Source organism: Copadichromis virginalis, linkage group LG4, assembly GCF_057382275.1.
Source record: "Copadichromis virginalis isolate Kocher_CV1m ecotype Utaka linkage group LG4, C_Virginalis_male_GT1.1, whole genome shotgun sequence".
In the NCBI taxonomy this organism is placed as follows: domain Eukaryota; kingdom Metazoa; phylum Chordata; class Actinopteri; order Cichliformes; family Cichlidae; genus Copadichromis; species Copadichromis virginalis.
This window is the reverse complement of record NC_140621.1, coordinates 25,492,336-25,510,489: the sequence shown is the minus strand read 5'-3', so window position 1 is coordinate 25,510,489 and position 18,154 is coordinate 25,492,336. Positions and strand designations below refer to the sequence as shown.

At 37.8% G+C, this 18,154-nt stretch overlaps 2 protein-coding genes across 2 annotated transcripts; both read left to right on the top strand.

Moving 5' to 3' along the window:
- Positions 1-6,772: 6,772 nt before the first annotated feature.
- On the top strand, positions 6,773-16,968 carry LOC146711590 (myosin heavy chain, fast skeletal muscle-like). The gene is given in 34 exon segments (XM_085454494.1): positions 6,773-6,984; positions 7,640-7,783; positions 7,869-8,025; positions 8,116-8,143; positions 8,232-8,343; positions 8,428-8,520; positions 8,609-8,672; positions 8,770-8,868; positions 9,318-9,421; positions 9,503-9,641; positions 9,922-10,040; positions 10,151-10,300; positions 10,385-10,555; positions 10,652-10,958; positions 11,291-11,382; positions 11,475-11,562; positions 11,652-11,769; positions 11,884-12,007; positions 12,093-12,229; positions 12,330-12,585; positions 12,848-13,090; positions 13,232-13,408; positions 13,505-13,650; positions 13,738-13,828; positions 13,914-14,303; positions 14,404-14,530; positions 14,692-14,810; positions 15,083-15,279; positions 15,380-15,563; positions 15,646-15,811; positions 15,902-16,026; positions 16,106-16,414; positions 16,488-16,691; positions 16,825-16,968. Coding segments are annotated over 34 exon segments (5,328 nt in total). The 5' UTR covers positions 6,773-6,780.
- Positions 16,969-17,066: 98 nt separating this feature from the next.
- On the top strand, positions 17,067-18,029 carry LOC146711589 (uncharacterized). The gene is made up of 5 exons (XM_085454493.1): positions 17,067-17,237; positions 17,353-17,457; positions 17,543-17,638; positions 17,731-17,862; positions 17,959-18,029. The coding sequence occupies exons 1-5, from the start codon at positions 17,073-17,075 to the stop codon at positions 17,977-17,979; spliced, it is 519 nt and encodes a 172-aa protein (XP_085310619.1). The 5' UTR covers positions 17,067-17,072; the 3' UTR covers positions 17,980-18,029.
- Positions 18,030-18,154: the final 125 nt, after the last annotated feature.

The following is an 18,154-nucleotide window of genomic DNA, read 5'->3' as shown; positions in this document are numbered from 1 at the left end:
ACATGTAAAAGGCCAAACTTACCTGTGGATTTACCAAAGGTTTTTAGAGTGTATTTGTCATGATAAATCAAATAATAAATACATAAGTATACATAAATTAAAGAAATCAATGAATTTGAAAATGAATTTAATGTTTGTTAATTAAATGAGTTTCTGTTACTAAAAGATTCTCAGTAAAAGTTCTGATAGTGTCTTGGTTTTATATAGATCTAGTGAGCTAGGTGGCTTATTAATAGTGACATATTTAGACAGAAACCATTTGCTAAGAACTGGTCAAATTTATTGTATTTATTGTACGTATAAGGAAGTTATTTATTTTCATTTGACAGCTTTTCATTTTATGAATTGACTAAATAACAAGAGAATAGGGCTGATAACTAAGGGACTGTTCATGGTCAGCACCTTAACCTGTCAGTGTTATTTAATTGTTTTCCAGTTTTAAGGAGTGCAGTCAGATATATATATATATCTGACATATATTATATATGTGTTGGTCAGGCTTCACTAAATATGAGCTAGGCACAGTGATGAAGCTCACAGGCCATCTATTTCCACAGGGCAACAAAAGGAGAAGTCTAGTGTACAAACAATAAACAGTAGTAAGAGCTAGTTACTGTTAGTAACTAGCTCTTACTACAGTGCACATCTAGCAGGTAAGGAGAAGTCTGACTCAGAACGTACCATTTGAGGCCAAAACAACTTTCTTTATAACTGATCCCGATGAGCTGTATGTCTAATATAAACTGATTAAGAGAAAGGGTGGCAAAGTCACAGTGAAAAGATGGTATATTGGTACACAAAAAAGATACTGTTGAATATTTAAAAACACAATTTCTATTCGGGTGGTCACTGTGACAGAGGGAATTTAACCATAAAACCCTTCAACGTTCAGTAAACATGTCAAAGGCACGCAATGGAAAAGGCACATAGCTGGTTAAGAAGGAGGAGGAAAAGTTTACATGAATGTACCACTAGTATATTTCAAATCCTCTCTTTCAAGGTTTCATTAAGGACCAAACCATTTCAACCAACCCTCTGTTGTTGCAATGTTTTAAATCTGAACAGGAAAATCAGTTAAATTCTGAAACCACCTGGTAACCAGTGACAAGAGACAAAAACAGTATAATCTAGATATAAACCCCAATCCAATCAAATCAAAATTAATTTCTATAGCACATAATAATACAATTAAGTTGTGCTTCACAGTCAGTCAGAGCAATAGCATAAGACAGAATAAAAAAAAGAAAACAGTTAAAAGTTGTATTTTTTTATTTACAATATTTTATTGTGAACATATTTTTCTAAACTTTCAGAACTTTAGTTTTTTAACCCTAAGAAAAAGCTGATGGCTTACTTGTCAGCCTGAAGTGTGATATGATGATCTGTATAAACTGGACATGAATGCATGGTAGGGTTTGGGAATAATTAGAGTTTTTCATTGTTCGTGTGTGTTGTATCTCACAGCTGAGGGAACTAGAAGTCGAAACTAAGCTGAGATGTGGAGCTGAGTCAGTTCTCTTTTAATTACAGTTAGTAATCTGTATAGACTGAGGAGGAGAAGAAGAATGTGACCAAGCTTCAGGATCTTGCCGTCAAACTGCAGTACTGTATCTTGTTCTTTGTACTGTACTGTTGTTCTTTGTCATTCCATTTCCAAGTCAAAAACCTGATTTATGAGTAAAGTTACAATTTAATGACACTTATGTTTGTTGAAAAGTGTACTCTACTGATCCATAAAACAGTTTAAGTGCAATTTGGCTCTATGTTTCTTAATGTCTCTTAATGTTCCAGTTTTGAGTACCCGGTTCACAGGCTGAGAGCTGGAAAGGGAGCTTTTTATTCAGGTGATAGCTAATAATTGCATTAGAATTGTTCACACATACTTTGCTGGTTAAAAGCTAAAAAAAATGACTAAAAGATTTGAGTCTGACTAACACCACCATGGATTAATCATTTTATTATTTAATATAGTGAAACAAATTTTAAGCATTTCGCAATTTCCTAGCAAGCTTCCAAGAAGTGTTTATTGTTGTTTTCCAATTTACTATTCTTAGAAGAACTAAGTAAACAGAAAATAATAAAGTTCTGTAATTAAAACTTTCCCAACAGCAACCACTGTCAGGCCAGTGTTTAAGAAGATGTTAGGACTTAACGGGGACTCAACGGCACTTGTAACAGTGAGGCACTTCCTGTTCTGGAATGACAATTAGCTTAGTATAAGCTGAAAACCATTGCAAGAATCCAAGTACTCTCTTGTGGCTTCTTGTTGGCCAGTATTGTCAATGCTATGAAAGCTCAGCAGTATGACAGCAAATTAATAGGAATCCTAATAGTGCTCTAAATTTATGACCAGGACCAGTATTTGTTGCCAACTTAGCCTGCTTGTAAACACAGTGCTGACTGCTGAGTGACCTATTTTAAATGAACCCAGCTTTCATCAAAGGTCACACAGGCCAATAGTAATTGAAGTGCTCCTGTGAGTGTTGGTAAGAAGAAGAAGAAAAAGACGAATCAGAACAAGACAAAGAACTTTATGAATGTTTGTAAAATGATTGATAATTAATATAGTATTACTCAACATTATATTATCTTTGAGGAGTATAATGTAAGACAGTTGTTTTCTTATTTCTTTATTTTTATTTGTGGTACAGCTGGGGTGTCTGCTACAATGGAAAACTACAATGTGAAGGACATGGCTATAACTCAATATTGTACACAGCAGGCTACAGGAGGCATGAAGGAAGTATTAATTAGATGCAGTTAAAGGAGCTTTTGTGCTTGGCACCAGAGGAGGCACAGGTGTTCCAAGCCCCCGGACAGATTGTATTTATGAGATCATATTACACTAGCAGGATGTGAATTTGTGAGCCAGTACATTTTTCGGGGTTAGCTTGAGCATTGTAGTGCACATACCCAGCAGCTGAAAGATATAGTCTCATATGACTGACACAAACTATGTTCCTTTAAACAAAGCTGTTAGCATGTCTCTAATGAATAACTGACCAATTAGGCAAGCAGCAATTGTCTGCTTGAACAAGGAGTGAAACTACTACAATTTAATGTTATTTATTTTCTCACTCAAACTACTGAAGTGTTAGGCATTTTTTTCTCATTTCATAGGAAACATTCTACAAGTATGCAAGAAGGCAAGCACTGTTTAGTTCACAATATTCTCAAACAGTTAAAACTGTGTTCTGTACTTTTTATTTATATGATCATATATAACATATAATAGCTCCAGTTCCAGCATGCTAATTAGTATTAGCTTATTAATGATCTGATGCAAAAATATTGTTAAGCACACATAGAGAGTTTTATAGTTAGTCTCACCTCTTCAAGCTTTCTTTTTCCTTCTTGTATTTTTATGTCACTTTATAAGTTACTACATTTCATATTAAACTAATAAGTTATCTTATAAAGGGGGCACTCTAGAATGTTCCCCTTCTCTGTCTGTACCCTTTTTCTGAAAACATAAAACAAAGATTAAAGTCAAAGAACGAAAGCCAAAGACACTACCCATCATTCTCCCAGTGCTACTACCCCGTCATGGAATAATCTCACACTCTTTTAAAGCTTCTTAGGCTCCTCCTTGTCAGACATGGTTGGCATGTTTTTACTCAGTTTAGGGCTTAGTGCAGAGGGCCATCTATAAGCATCTACACACCCAAGGACATTCAAAGGAGAACATTAGTCAGGACAATCAATCTCTGCCCATGTACCCATTGGCACCTTCTAAAAAAAGGCTTGTTTTATTCACTGTATCCCAGCAGATTAAGTGTAAATTGTATGATGTTTGGATTCACAGTAATAAAAAAGTTTAAGCAAGAAATCATTAAAAACTTTACATTTGTATACATATGCAAACTTCAAACCGTACTTAAAACTATCAAAGGTCAGTTTAAAACTAATTCTGCAACTTGAAGCAGGTTAGAGTCTTTCTGCTCTGGGGTTAATCACACTGGTATTTGAAAGTCTTTGTAATTCTACTGCAGGGATTCATTTATTTGTTGTTTTATTGATGGCAGAGGAGAATACAGTCTAACATATCTGCTTATCACCTCCCATAGGTATTTCATTGAGCTGAGATCGGATTCATACCATTTTCAAATGCATCAAACCATTAGCTGACCCCTCACACCATGTGGATGAAGGAATTGTCATGCTGGAAGAACCAACTTCCCATTCTGTCCCATCAGAATATAACAGTTTCATCACAGGACAAAGGTGATCAATCAGAACAACTCTTAAGTGATTTACAGTACAAGGCTTTCCTCTAAAGGGGGCCCAAACATTGTCAACAAAATACCTCCCAAAGCAAAACAAAGCCACCGGATCCCCTCACTGTGGGGGTCATGCATTTGTGCTTTTCCTTTAATTTGTCAATTGTGTGTATTTGGAACTGTTGTTACATTTTGTCACCAGAGATGAAAAACAGCGTGTATTCAGGGTAGCCCAGCACAGCTTTATTTGTTTTGTTTTTGTTTTTGTGTTTTAGGAAATAAAAAAAAAATGCTGCTAAATTAACATGGATGGAATCACAGATTTATATTTGTATGATATGTATGAAATAGTGTGTAACCATAACTATATCAAGATCATGCATACAAAGTTTTTAACAAGCAAGTTGACCCTGTTAGATCTTAAAACATCTATGGCAAATGCTATTAAGGGTGACTGAAAAAAACTGAAGACATTTGACTTTACTTGGGAAGCACGTGTTCTGCATGTTTGCTCTGAAAACCCACCTGTGCACAGAGGTTATATGGATTACATACCTCAAGGTCATCTCTTTTGAAGAATGAAGGATTGCTAAATTCAAAAAGGCAAAAAGAAAAAAACAAACAAAATACAGCTTTGTTTTCCTTTTTACCTTTATGAATTTATTATTAAGCTAAGCCTTAAATGTAAAAACAATCCCGGATATAGTTTTCATTCACTTTACTATTACAGTCCTGGCATCTCTAAAATCTTGTTTATTGCCACAGGTCTTATTTTGGGTCTTATCCCATTCTAGATGGCAACTGTTCATCCACTCCATTCCAAGACGATATGTGATCTCTTCTAAGCTTTTATGGAATGGCGCTCAATATCAGTTCAGACATCTGAGATGTATGCTTGTCCTGCAACTGTACACCAGTGACATTTATATGCTTCTCCAAAATCACAGCCTGTGTCATGACATGTTCCACTAGGATGATTAATAATAACATTGTAGAGAAGCAAGAACCAGACAGGCTTGTATGTTAATTAAATATTATAAGAATATATTTTCTACAAATGGTTAGAATCTTTGATACGTGCGCAACAACTGTTCTACACATTACAGAGCTAAATCAGATGATACAATGAGTGAGCATTAGGAGAAAAAGACTCATTAATCTGTTGATACTAAAATGTGTTTAAATCAGTCGATCTATATTGAATGTTTTGACCTTGCTTTATGGAACAGTTGTTCACTTGCTGCCCCCTTTTTTTATTGGACCACCAAATCTGACATGTGTGAAGAGCAACTGTACACCAGTGACATTTGGTGCTTCTCCAAAGTAAAAAGTACTTCTAATATACCTTCTGCTCCTACTGCTATGATGATAATAATAATAATAATAATAATAATAATAATAATAATTATTATTATTATTATTATTATTATTATTATTATTATTATTATTATTATTATTATTATTGATAGAAGTAATAATAGAAATGTATTATTAATAAAAACATTGATGCTCATAAATCGAGTTCATCTTTTATATGAACAGCATTTTACACATCTAAATTAAGAAAAGCCTTGTTACATGCCTTGTAAGTTATATAAATTATCAAATCTAAAATATCTGCTGTGTTATCGTTCAAAGTAATCGATCTTGCAGTAATTTTCTTTCATCTTCAATCAGCACTGTGTCTTATGACTGCTCAGTTTGGCCACCTTCTGTTATAAATGTTCTTGCAAAGCAGTTTAATCACAGCAACTGTCACTGTCACGGGATTAACGGCAACATGGCAAGAATACATGACCAAACTGAGCAAGGCACACCTACTGAGGAAAAAGTTCTCCCTCTATAAAAGAGGGTGCTTCAGTCTGAGTCAGCAACTGATAGGCTTCCAACTCAGGTAAGAACATTAACTTCAGCTATTTTGCATTGTGAAACACAATTTTATCATAGCTTTGGGATATTTAACACTGCACGTTTTAATGCTTTTAGAATTGTTTACGGTTACTACTACTACAACTAATAATAATAATTTTAGCAGTAGTAGTAGTAGTATATTTTGAAATTAATGGACACCCATATTTATTATAGTTGATGATAGGTTTTAGAGCATAAACCTATTCGCTGGAACGTTGAAGACAATATAATTACACTGCAAAGCAAGACTCAAGTAGGCAAGCTTCTTCATGTTACTCGTGCACGGGAGAGAACCGGACAATTCCTGGAATGCACACCAAGCCTTTGGGGCCTGCTAAAGATCACACATCCTATCACTACACAAGTGATTATACACCTCTAAGCATATATGGTTAAATATTTCTAAGCATAAATGACAATCAACAATACAAACTCTAACAGTTGATGGTTTGTTATTAGGATTCAAGCAACAGAATCAAGAGTTTACAGTTTTCTGCTGGGACTAAGGAAGGTACATTATAGTGTATTTTCTGTGATATCTGAACAATTTCCAAACACACACATTAGCATGGGGATGTTTATGAAAACAAAGACAACAAAGAAAACAAAACCTCTCAACCTCTCAATTTCAGCCCCCTAAAGTTCCATCATGAGCACAGATGCAGAGATGCAGGCCTATGGCCCTGCAGCCATTTACCTCCGAAAACCTGAGAAAGAGAGATTAGAGGCTCAGAACACTCCTTTTGATGCCAAAAGTGCCTACTTTGTAACTGATGCTGATGACATGTACGTGAAGGGTAAACTCGTCAAAAGAGAGGGTGGCAAGGCAACTGTTGAGACACTTACAGGAAAGGTAAGTAAAACAATTAATTCTTCAACTTTCTTAGAAAAGATTAGACTCAACTTTATGGATTATGCAATGTTCTGATGCTGGCCTATAAAGCTCTGAATGGTTTAGGACCAAAATACATCAATGACCTCCTGACCCAGTATGAACCATCCAGATCCCTCAGGTCATCTGGATCCGGTCTTTTATCAGTTCCCAGAGTCAGAACCAGACACGGAGAAGCTGCATTCAGCTTTTATGCTCCTTATATCTGGAACAAACTCCCAGAAAGCCTCAGATCAGCTGAAACACTCAGTTTATTTAAATCCAGGTTGAAGACTCACCTGTTCTCAGCTGCATTTGAATAAAGCACCAAATCCACACTTTAAGCTTAAATTTCAAAACTTACATTTAACTACTGATTTTATCTACTGTTCTGATTTTATCTGTTTTGATTTTATATACTGTTGTTTGTTTGTTTGTTTGTTAATTAGTTAGTTAGTTTATTTGCTTGTTTTATTCAATTTTAAATCATGCTTTTTATTTGTTCTTGTTTCTAATGTCTCTGTAAAGCACTTTGAATCACCTTGTTGTTGAATTGTGCTATACAAATAAACTTGCCTTGCCTTGCCTTACTATGTTAAAAAAGGTTTTGTTTAATTTTATTCTTTTTCAAATGCAGACAGTCACTGTAAAAGAGGATGACATCCACCCCATGAATCCTCCAAAGTTTGATAAAATTGAGGACATGGCAATGATGACCCACCTCAATGAGCCTGCCGTGCTGTTTAACCTCAAAGAGCGTTTTTCATCATGGATGATCTATGTAAGCTTTAATCTCATAATATACTTTGCTTGTATTTTCTCAGAGTAACAACTATATATATGTTTCTGTGTCTTTGTTATTACAGACTTATTCCGGCCTCTTCTGCGTCGTGGTGAATCCCTACAAGTGGCTTCCTGTGTACGATGCTCAGGTTGTTGTGGCATACAGAGGCAAGAAGAGGATTGAGGCTCCACCCCACATCTTCTCCATCTCTGATAATGCCTATCAGTTCATGCTCACTGGTAAAATCAAAGTTGATTAAAGATTCAGGTGCATGGGACAATGAGGATTGTCAACTGTAGGTTTAATATGCGTGTGCTCTTATATTTCAGATCGTGAGAATCAGTCTATCCTCATTACGTAAGTATAATATAAACATTACAAGAACACTTCTTTAGTAAAAATCATAATTGTATTGCAAAGTAAAAATCATGCTTTAATTCCCCAGTGGAGAATCTGGTGCAGGAAAGACTGTAAACACCAAGCGTGTTATCCAGTATTTTGCAACAATTGCAGTAGCTGGAGCTAAGAAAGCTGAAACATCCTCAGGAAAAATACAGGTAAAATTGTGTTCAAATCAAATGTGTTTGTCACAGGTGATTGCTGCTGCTGTTTTTAAACAGCTGTTTGATGTCTCTGTGTAGGGTTCACTGGAAGATCAAATCATTGCAGCTAACCCTCTGCTGGAGGCATATGGAAATGCCAAGACTGTGAGGAATGACAACTCCTCTCGTTTTGTAAGTATTCGTGTTCTGGACTCTAAAATTATTTTCTTACACCTACTGTTATCCAGAGCCAAACTGACATTTTGTGGTAAATGTTCAGGGTAAATTCATCAGAATTCACTTTGGCTCCACTGGAAAGCTAGCCTCAGCTGATATTGAAACATGTAAGTTAGCCTTATTTTCCTTTTGTAGTTAGTAGTATACAAATGAAATGCCTGTACTGTTTGATCATCACACTTCCTATTCAACAATTGTTCACAGATCTGCTGGAGAAGTCCCGTGTCACCTTCCAGTTGTCTGCTGAGAGAAGCTACCATATCTTCTATCAGCTGATGACTGGCCATAAGCCTGAGCTCCTGGGTATGTGATGAACTGAACAAGACATACTGTAAATTACTTTCCATACCCCCAGTTGTTTTAAACAAAAGAATAGTCTTTATCTGGGAACCACTCCAATTAAGCTACTTCTTTTGTTGTTTGGGGAAAAAAAAAACCATTATTAATTAAATAACTTTTTAAGGTGCTACCTCTCCTCTCTCTCTCTCTTTCTGTTTCTCAACCCACTATATCCTTACACCCACCCAAACATATAATTTCACATAATTTCATAGTGTAAAGTTGTGTTTTTAACATATAATAATCTTGAAGTTACTGTTGGTTTTACTGTTTTCTTCCCCCAGTTTTCCTAACCTAGTCACTTTCTTCTCTGTGTTATATAAATCCTTATGTCAATCACTAATCTTGCACAATTAAAAAACAATAAGGAAATAACCATGTTCCACTCAAGCATTTCTTCTACTTTCTTCTAGAGTCTCTTCTAATCTCCACTAACCCTTATGACTATCCAATGATCAGTCAGGGTGAAATCACAGTCAAAAGTATCAATGATGTGGAGGAGTTCATTGCAACAGATGTAAGTTGATGGTAATGTGTAGAATAAAGGCAAACTGTCACAATAACTTGTTTAAAAATTAATGCTGTGCTTGGATTACAGACTGCTATTGACATCTTGGGCTTCAGTGCTGACGAGAAGGCGGGCATCTACAAGCTGACTGGCGCTGTGATGCATCATGGAAACATGAAATTCAAGCAGAAGCAGCGTGAGGAGCAGGCTGAACCTGATGGCACTGAGGGTAATCAAATTGATTTTGTAATATTACATCCTCATGAAGTAATAATTCACATTAACTCTTAGAACTACAGTGACATCCATAGCATTAACCATTCCCATTTAGACAGATAAATATCATACTAATATAATGACTGAGCAGAGTGACTGCCTGCAATTGTTCATAAAATGTAAAATAAATCTTTAGCACTGCTATCAATGTGGATTTTAGTTGTGTTTTAGCTCATTCCATAGTGTTAACATTTCTTTGTTACATAATGAAACATGTTTGTTTTTCCAATCAGTGGCTGATAAAATCGCCTACCTCATGGGCCTGAATTCAGCTGACATGTTGAAAGCTCTGTGCTACCCAAGAGTCAAGGTTGGGAATGAGTTTGTGACCAAAGGTCAGACTGTCCCACAGGTAATTTTTTTAAAAATTGAAAGGATTAAAAAAAAAAAAAGTTTCATTTTAAAATACTTTTTACAGTGTTATCCAGGAATTTAGGAGAATGTTGAATTCTCTTCTTCCAGGTCAACAATGCTGTCTCGGCTCTGTGCAAATCCGTATATGAGAAAATGTTCTTGTGGATGGTTATCCGTATCAATGAGATGCTGGACACAAAGCAGCCCAGACAGTTCTTCATTGGAGTGCTGGATATCGCTGGGTTTGAGATCTTTGATGTGAGCATTTCAAAAATGTGAGACTGGATTTAAAGATAAATATGATTTTTTTTCATGATATGAATTAGCTTTCTGTTACTACAGTTCAACAGCTTGGAGCAACTCTGTATCAACTTCACCAATGAGAAACTGCAACAGTTTTTCAACCACCACATGTTTGTCCTGGAGCAAGAGGAGTACAAGAAAGAAGGCATTCAATGGGAGTTCATTGACTTTGGTATGGACTTGGCTGCCTGCATTGAGCTTATTGAGAAGGTAAGACCATTCAGATGTGCCGTTCAGGACTAAAATGGCAGTTTCTGACTAGGTACTAAAATACAGATTTTTCCTGAATACAACTTCTCTTTTCAGCCAATGGGCATCTTCTCCATTCTTGAAGAGGAGTGCATGTTCCCCAAGGCTACAGACACTTCTTTCAAGAACAAGCTGTATGATCAGCATCTTGGCAAGAGCAAGGCATTTGAGAAGCCAAAGCCTGCAAAGGGTAAAGCAGAAGCACACTTCGCCCTGGTTCACTATGCTGGTACAGTGGACTACAATATCACTGGCTGGCTGGACAAGAACAAGGACCCACTGAATGATTCAGTTGTGCAGCTCTACCAGAAGTCATCAAACAAACTGCTGTGCTTCCTGTACGCAGCCCATGCTGGAGCTGATGGTAGGAAATAAATAATGTAAAAAAAATACAGGGCAGCTGTGGCTACAACTGTAGCTTGCCTCCACCTGTGTGTGAATGTGAGAGTGAATGAATAGTGGCATTGTAAAAGAGCTTTGGGTGCCTTGAAAAGCGCTATATAAATCCAATCCATTATTATTATTATTATTATTATTATTATGACCATTTGTGAATACTCATTAAATATGTTTCCTCTAGGAAATGAAGTTGAATCAGTGATCACACAGTTATTGTTTTCATTGAAAATATGGTTTAAAATTAAATTATTGTAAAACACTCACTATAGCATTAGTTATTCAGTTCTCTTAATTAAGTGTATTGAACAACAGATGCTGCTGGTGGCGGCAAGAAGGGTGGTGGAAAGAAGAAGGGTGGTTCTTTCCAGACAGTGTCTGCTCTTTTCAGGGTATTTTGAACCGCCACAAAAAAATATATTCAAATGTATTGGTTTATTTTAAGCAGCTATCATTTGTTTAAATATGTCCGTCCCCCCCCCAGGAAAACCTGGGCAAACTGATGACCAACTTAAGGAGCACTCATCCTCACTTTGTTCGTTGCCTGATTCCCAATGAGTCAAAGACCCCAGGTATAAAGCACACAGTCATACTGATTTTTAAAAAATGTTAAAAGTGACATATTGAAATGATTTAAACTATATGAATTTTTAACTTTCAGGTCTTATGGAAAATCATTTGGTCATCCATCAGCTGAGGTGTAACGGTGTACTGGAGGGCATCAGAATCTGCAGAAAGGGTTTCCCCAGCAGAATCCTCTATGGTGACTTCAAGCAGAGGTGACTTCTGTTTTCTTTATAAGAAAGTTAAAATAACTTCAAAGGTACTGGAAAAGGGAAAACACAAGGACAATGGGTGCAAAATCCAAGTAACATCACTATATTTTCTTACAGATACAAAGTGTTGAATGCCAGCGTCATCCCTGAGGGACAGTTCATCGACAACAAGAAAGCTTCAGAGAAGCTGCTTGGCTCCATTGATGTGGATCACACACAGTACATGTTTGGGCACACAAAGGTACACTTTATGATGACCTTTACAACCTCCAGTTGTATTAAACAGAACTAATTCATGTGAACTAATTTGTTTCACTTCAACACAGGTGTTCTTCAAAGCTGGTCTGCTGGGCACTCTTGAGGAGATGAGAGATGAGAAACTGGCTGAGCTGGTGACCATGACTCAGGCTCTCTGCAGAGGATACCTCATGAGGAAAGAGTTTGTGAAGATGATGGAGAGGAGGTATAATTCAGAAATAATATGTCAAATTACTATTTAAATATCATGTGATGTTACGCAAAAGCAGTATATCAAAGCATGGTAATTTGCGTTGTTTTTGTAGAGATGCTATCTTCAGCATCCAGTACAACATCCGTTCATTCATGAATGTCAAGAACTGGCCATGGATGCATCTGTACTTCAAGATCAAGCCTCTTCTGAAGAGTGCTGAGACTGAGAAGGAGTTGCAGAACATGAAGGAGAACTATGAGAAGATGCAGACAGACCTGGCTACTGCTCTGGCTAAGAAAAAAGAACTGGAAGAGAAGATGGTCGGCCTGCTGCAGGAGAAGAATGACCTGCAACTTCAAATAGCAGCTGTGAGTAACAAGGGGGAGGAGAAAATGCATGTTCTATTATAATAATACTCAATTAGCTGAAAAATAACCACATATTAGTCTATTTATCAGTATGACTTTTTGGCTGGTGTTTGGCTGTGAGATGTGCTGTAACTGAGAACTGTGCTCAATTGCTGTAATTAAAAACATGATAATATTCTTTATTTATAAAAGTATGATAATAATTATTCTTCTTATACTATATTATAATAATATAATTCCCATATTTCTTGCCTTGTCACAGGAAAATGAGAATCTTTCTGATGCTGAAGAAAGGTGTGAGGGGCTCATTAAGAGCAAGATCCAGCTCGAGGCCAAACTCAAAGAGACAAGTGAGAGACTGGAGGATGAAGAGGAAATCAATGCTGAGCTGACTGCTAAGAAGAGGAAGCTGGAGGATGAATGCTCTGAGCTGAAGAAGGACATTGATGACTTGGAGCTCACCTTGGCCAAAGTGGAGAAGGAGAAACATGCCACAGAAAACAAGGTTCAGTTCATAGTGATTGTAGTTTTCACCAAAATACATACACATAATATGTTTATATGCTGTAATGTCTTATTTTGCCATGTTAATTTATTAACTTTCATGGGAAATTCCCATGAAATTCCCAATTATTATTTATGTCAGGTGAAAAACCTGACAGAGGAGATGGCATCTCAAGATGAGTCAATTGCCAAGTTAACCAAGGAGAAGAAAGCCTTACAAGAGGCCCATCAACAAACACTGGATGATCTCCAGGCAGAGGAAGACAAAGTCAACACTCTGACCAAAGCCAAGACAAAACTGGAACAGCAAGTTGATGATGTAAGAAAACATCATCTTTTTAAAAAAGGAGATTTCTTATTTTTATATTATTATGAATTATTCAGTTGTAAAAAAATATGTAACATTTTTTAATAGCTTGAGGGGTCCCTGGAGCAAGAGAAGAAGCTCCGCATGGACCTGGAGAGAGCCAAGAGGAAGCTGGAGGGAGATTTGAAACTGGCCCAGGAATCCATAATGGATCTGGAGAATGACAAGCAGCAGTCTGATGAGAAAATCAAAAAGTAAAAAACAGTCACTGATAAAGTTCCTACACGTGCATTCAGAAGAGCCACAGAGCTGTCAGAGTCATTTGTCTTCTCCACTTACAGGAAGGACTTTGAAATCAGTCAGCTTCTTGGCAAGATTGAGGATGAGCAGTCTCTTGGTACTCAGCTCCAGAAGAAGATCAAAGAACTCCAGGTACCATTATTTTAGGTGAATATTATGTTCAGTAAAACTAAAACATGTCAACTCAGTAAGTCTTTGTGGTGTTATTACCCTAAAGGCTCGTATTGAAGAGCTAGAAGAGGAGATTGAGGCTGAGAGGGCAGCTCGGGCTAAGGTAGAGAAGCAGAGAGCCGACCTCTCCAGGGAGCTTGAAGAGATCAGTGAGAGGCTCGAGGAAGCTGGTGGAGCAACAGCTGCTCAGATTGAGATGAACAAGAAGCGAGAGGCTGAGTTCCAGAAACTGCGTCGTGATCTTGAGGAATCAACTCTGCAGCATGAAGCTACTGCAGCAGCTCTCCGTAAGAAGCAGGCTGACACTGTAGCAGAGCTCGGAGAGCAGATCGACAACCTCCAGCGTGTCAAACAGAAGCTGGAGAAAGAGAAGAGCGAGTACAAGATGGAGATTGATGACCTCTCCAGCAATATGGAGGCTGTTGCCAAAGCAAAGGTATGCAATTTTGAGAAAAAGCGGCTATCTAAACAATGAAAGAGCGCAACAGTTATATCTTTCCTGGATTTGAGTCATGACAATTATGTGCAATTTATAGGGCAATCTGGAGAAAATGTGCCGAACTCTTGAAGACCAGTTAAGTGAGCTCAAGTCCAAAAATGATGAGAATGTTCGCCAGCTGAACGACATGAGTGCACAGAGGGCAAGACTCCAAACTGAGAATGGTGTGTATCCAAAGATATGAAGTATGTAACTGTATTTTATTTAGTAGCCGTTTTAAGTTCAGAAACAATTTAAGTTTCAAACAGATGATATTGTTTGTGTTTAAAATACATGGTGATTTTTCAGTTATGAAAAGTATTTTTCTTTAATCTGTTTTGCCCAGGTGAATTTTCTCGTCAGCTTGAGGAAAAGGAAGCTCTTATTTCCCAGCTTACCAGAGGCAAACAGGCTTACACTCAACAGATTGAAGAGCTTAAGCGACATACTGAGGAGGAAGTGAAGGTACCAGATGTCATATTAAAGAAGTATTATATTCAGCATTACATACATTGTAAAAGAACATTGATGAACCATGGATCTGCAAGTGAAAACAAGAATAAATGCAAGTTACTTAATGTCAACTTATCTCACATTAACTATATCTCACAACCTATATCTCAGATTTAGAATAACTTTACATTACTTTGTCAACATGCTCTCTGAGAGATAAAAGAAAAGCAAAGACATTTATTATTATTTATTATTATTTAAAATGTATTATTATTAAAATCCAGGCCAAGAACGCCCTGGCTCATGCTGTTCAGTCAGCACGTCATGACTGTGATCTGCTCAGAGAGCAGTTTGAGGAGGAGCAGGAGGCCAAGGCTGAGCTGCAGCGAGGAATGTCCAAGGCCAACAGTGAGGTGGCTCAGTGGCGATCCAAATATGAGACTGATGCCATCCAGCGCACTGAGGAGCTGGAGGAGGCCAAGTACATAAATGCTTTCTTCTCTTTTGTGAATAAAAATGTAATACTGTATTACTTTTAATACATAATGGAATTAATACAAGCAAATTTTTGCAAATTGCAGGAAAAAGCTTGCCCAGCGCCTGCAGGAGGCTGAGGAATCCATTGAGGCTGTGAACTCCAAGTGTGCCTCACTGGAGAAGACCAAGCAGAGGCTGCAGGGTGAGGTGGAGGACCTCATGATTGATGTGGAGAGAGCTAATGCTCTGGCTGCCAACCTTGACAAGAAGCAGAGGAACTTTGATAAAGTAAAGTTTAAACATAACCAATATACTAACAAGAGGAATACACCCATAATGACAACTAACTGAATAACCTATATAAACCTAGGTCCTGGCAGAATGGAAGCAGAAGTATGAGGAGAGCCAGGCAGAGCTGGAAGGAGCCCAAAAGGAGGCTCGTTCTCTCAGCACTGAGTTGTTCAAGATGAAGAACTCATATGAAGAGGCTCTGGATCATCTTGAGACCATGAAGAGAGAGAACAAGAACCTGCAGCGTATGCACCCATAACTTGACAAAAAATGTCAAAGAATATAGATCTGGATCTAAGATAATAACAACAGTTTGGTTAATTTTTCTACTTTAGAGGAGATCTCAGATCTGACTGAGCAGATTGGTGAGACTGGAAAGAGCATCCATGAGCTGGAAAAAGCCAAGAAGACTGTAGAAAGTGAAAAGGCTGAGATTCAGACTGCCCTTGAAGAAGCAGAGGTTTAATATTTTTTATATCAATATTATTTATTTTGATGATTCTACTTGGTATTTGTTACTTATCTGACTTATCTCGCAGGGCACTCTGGAACACGAAGAATCCAAGATTCTTCGTGTTCAGCTTGAGCTGAACCAAGTCAAAAGTGAGATTGACAGGAAGCTGTCAGAGAAGGACGAGGAGATGGAGCAGATCAAGAGGAACAGCCAGAGGGTGATTGACTCCATGCAGAGCACTCTTGATGCTGAGGTCAGGAGCAGGAATGATGCCCTGAGAGTCAAGAAGAAGATGGAGGGAGACCTGAATGAGATGGAGATTCAGCTGAGCCATGCCAACAGACAGGCTGCTGAGGCCCAGAAACAACTGAGGAATGTCCAAGGACAGCTCAAGGTGACCTTTTTTCCTGATCATTTGTTAAAGAAACAGAATAGGTACTTATTTATTGATTGATTTATTTCATCAGGATGCCCAACTGCACCTTGATGAAGCTCTCAGAGGACAGGAAGACATGAAGGAGCAGGTCGCCATGGTGGAGCGCAGAAATGGTCTGATGGTGGCTGAGATTGAGGAGCTGAGAGCCGCTCTGGAGCAGACAGAGAGAGGACGCAAAGTAGCTGAGCAGGAGTTGGTTGATGCTAGCGAGCGTGTCGGACTGCTTCACTCTCAGGTTTGTTTATAATGTTAAGAAACATTTAACCTAATGTAATTTTAATTAGGAAATACATTGTAAATTTACTGTAAATATCTAGTATGTGAACTTACAACATATTTATATCATATAATCTTTCCTAAACCTTTAGAACACCAGTCTTCTGAACACGAAAAAGAAGCTCGAAGCCGATTTTGTGCAGATCCAGAGTGAGGTGGATGATGCTGTGCAGGAAGCAAGAAATGCTGAGGAGAAAGCAAAAAAAGCCATCACTGACGTGAGTTTAACTCTCTAAGTAATCTGTTCTATTAAACACTTCACATTCTTTCAGTGATAATAAAAGCTTACCATAGATTTTTAAATAGATTAATTAAATGGAGAAAATTATTTTAGGCTGCCATGATGGCTGAGGAGCTGAAGAAGGAGCAGGACACCAGTGCTCACCTGGAGAGGATGAAGAAGAACCTGGAGGTCACAGTCAAGGACCTGCAGCACCGTCTGGATGAGGCAGAGAGCCTCGCCATGAAGGGTGGCAAGAAGCAGCTCCAGAAACTGGAGTCCAGGGTATGAAGTGTATATTGCATGCTTATATACATAAAATATATTTTGATTAAATTATATGAATTTAAGTTTTTCTTTATATTTGAAGCAAAGTTAATTCTTTATCATGGCATTAAAGGTCCGTGAACTGGAAGCTGAACTTGAAGCTGAGCAGAGACGTGGTGTTGATGCTGTTAAAGGAGTCCGTAAATATGAGAGGAGAGTGAAAGAGCTCACTTATCAGGTAAGTCTTCTTTTGCCAACAACAAGCAAACGTGCCCTTTGTCTCTTCTCAAATACCTCTAAAGTAACAGCTGTATTTTGTGTAGACTGAGGAAGACAAGAAGAATGTGACCAGACTTCAGGATCTGGTGGACAAGCTGCAGCTCAAAGTCAAGGCTTACAAGAGACAGTCTGAGGAGGCTGTAAGTCAACTACAATTATATGCCAAATCTGCTTCAGCTTGGTTCATTGACTCCCCTATAACTAAGTCAGTATTTTTGTAAATCCTTTACAGGAGGAGCAGGCAAACACTCACATGTCCAGGCTCAGGAAGGTCCAGCATGAGCTGGAGGAAGCTCAGGAGCGTGCTGACATTGCTGAGTCCCAGGTCAACAAGTTGAGAGCCAAGAGCCGTGATGTCGGAAAGGTGGTATTTCATTTGCAATACTTTTTATTTTATTTCTACTGCAGTATATCCCTATAAGCATTAACTCTATGGTCTGTATCTCTCTCTTGCTTTCAGGGAAGTGACTCGGCTGAATAGGAAATGCAATCTAGTTGCAGCATTTAAGAGTTCATACAATATGAACAACTTACTCTGTAAATCCTCAATAAATGGTGAAAATTTCCAAAGTATTATGTTTTCTTTTTATTGCTTAGCATGTTCTACTTCATATGGTCATGTTTTCAGCTCTGTAGGTGGAGTAGACGACCCATAT

Bases quoted from the DNA above. Each gene is read 5' to 3' on its own strand.
- LOC146711589 (XM_085454493.1), top strand. From the start codon at position 17,073: ATGATGGCTGAGGAGCTGAAGAAGGAGCAGGACACCAGTGCTCACCTG. The intron at 17,639-17,730 runs GTAAGTCAACTA...AATCCTTTACAG, and splicing joins AGAGACAGTCTGAGGAGGCT to GAGGAGCAGGCAAACACTCA. The intron at 17,863-17,958 runs GTGGTATTTCAT...TCTTGCTTTCAG, and splicing joins AGAGCCGTGATGTCGGAAAG to GGAAGTGACTCGGCTGAATA.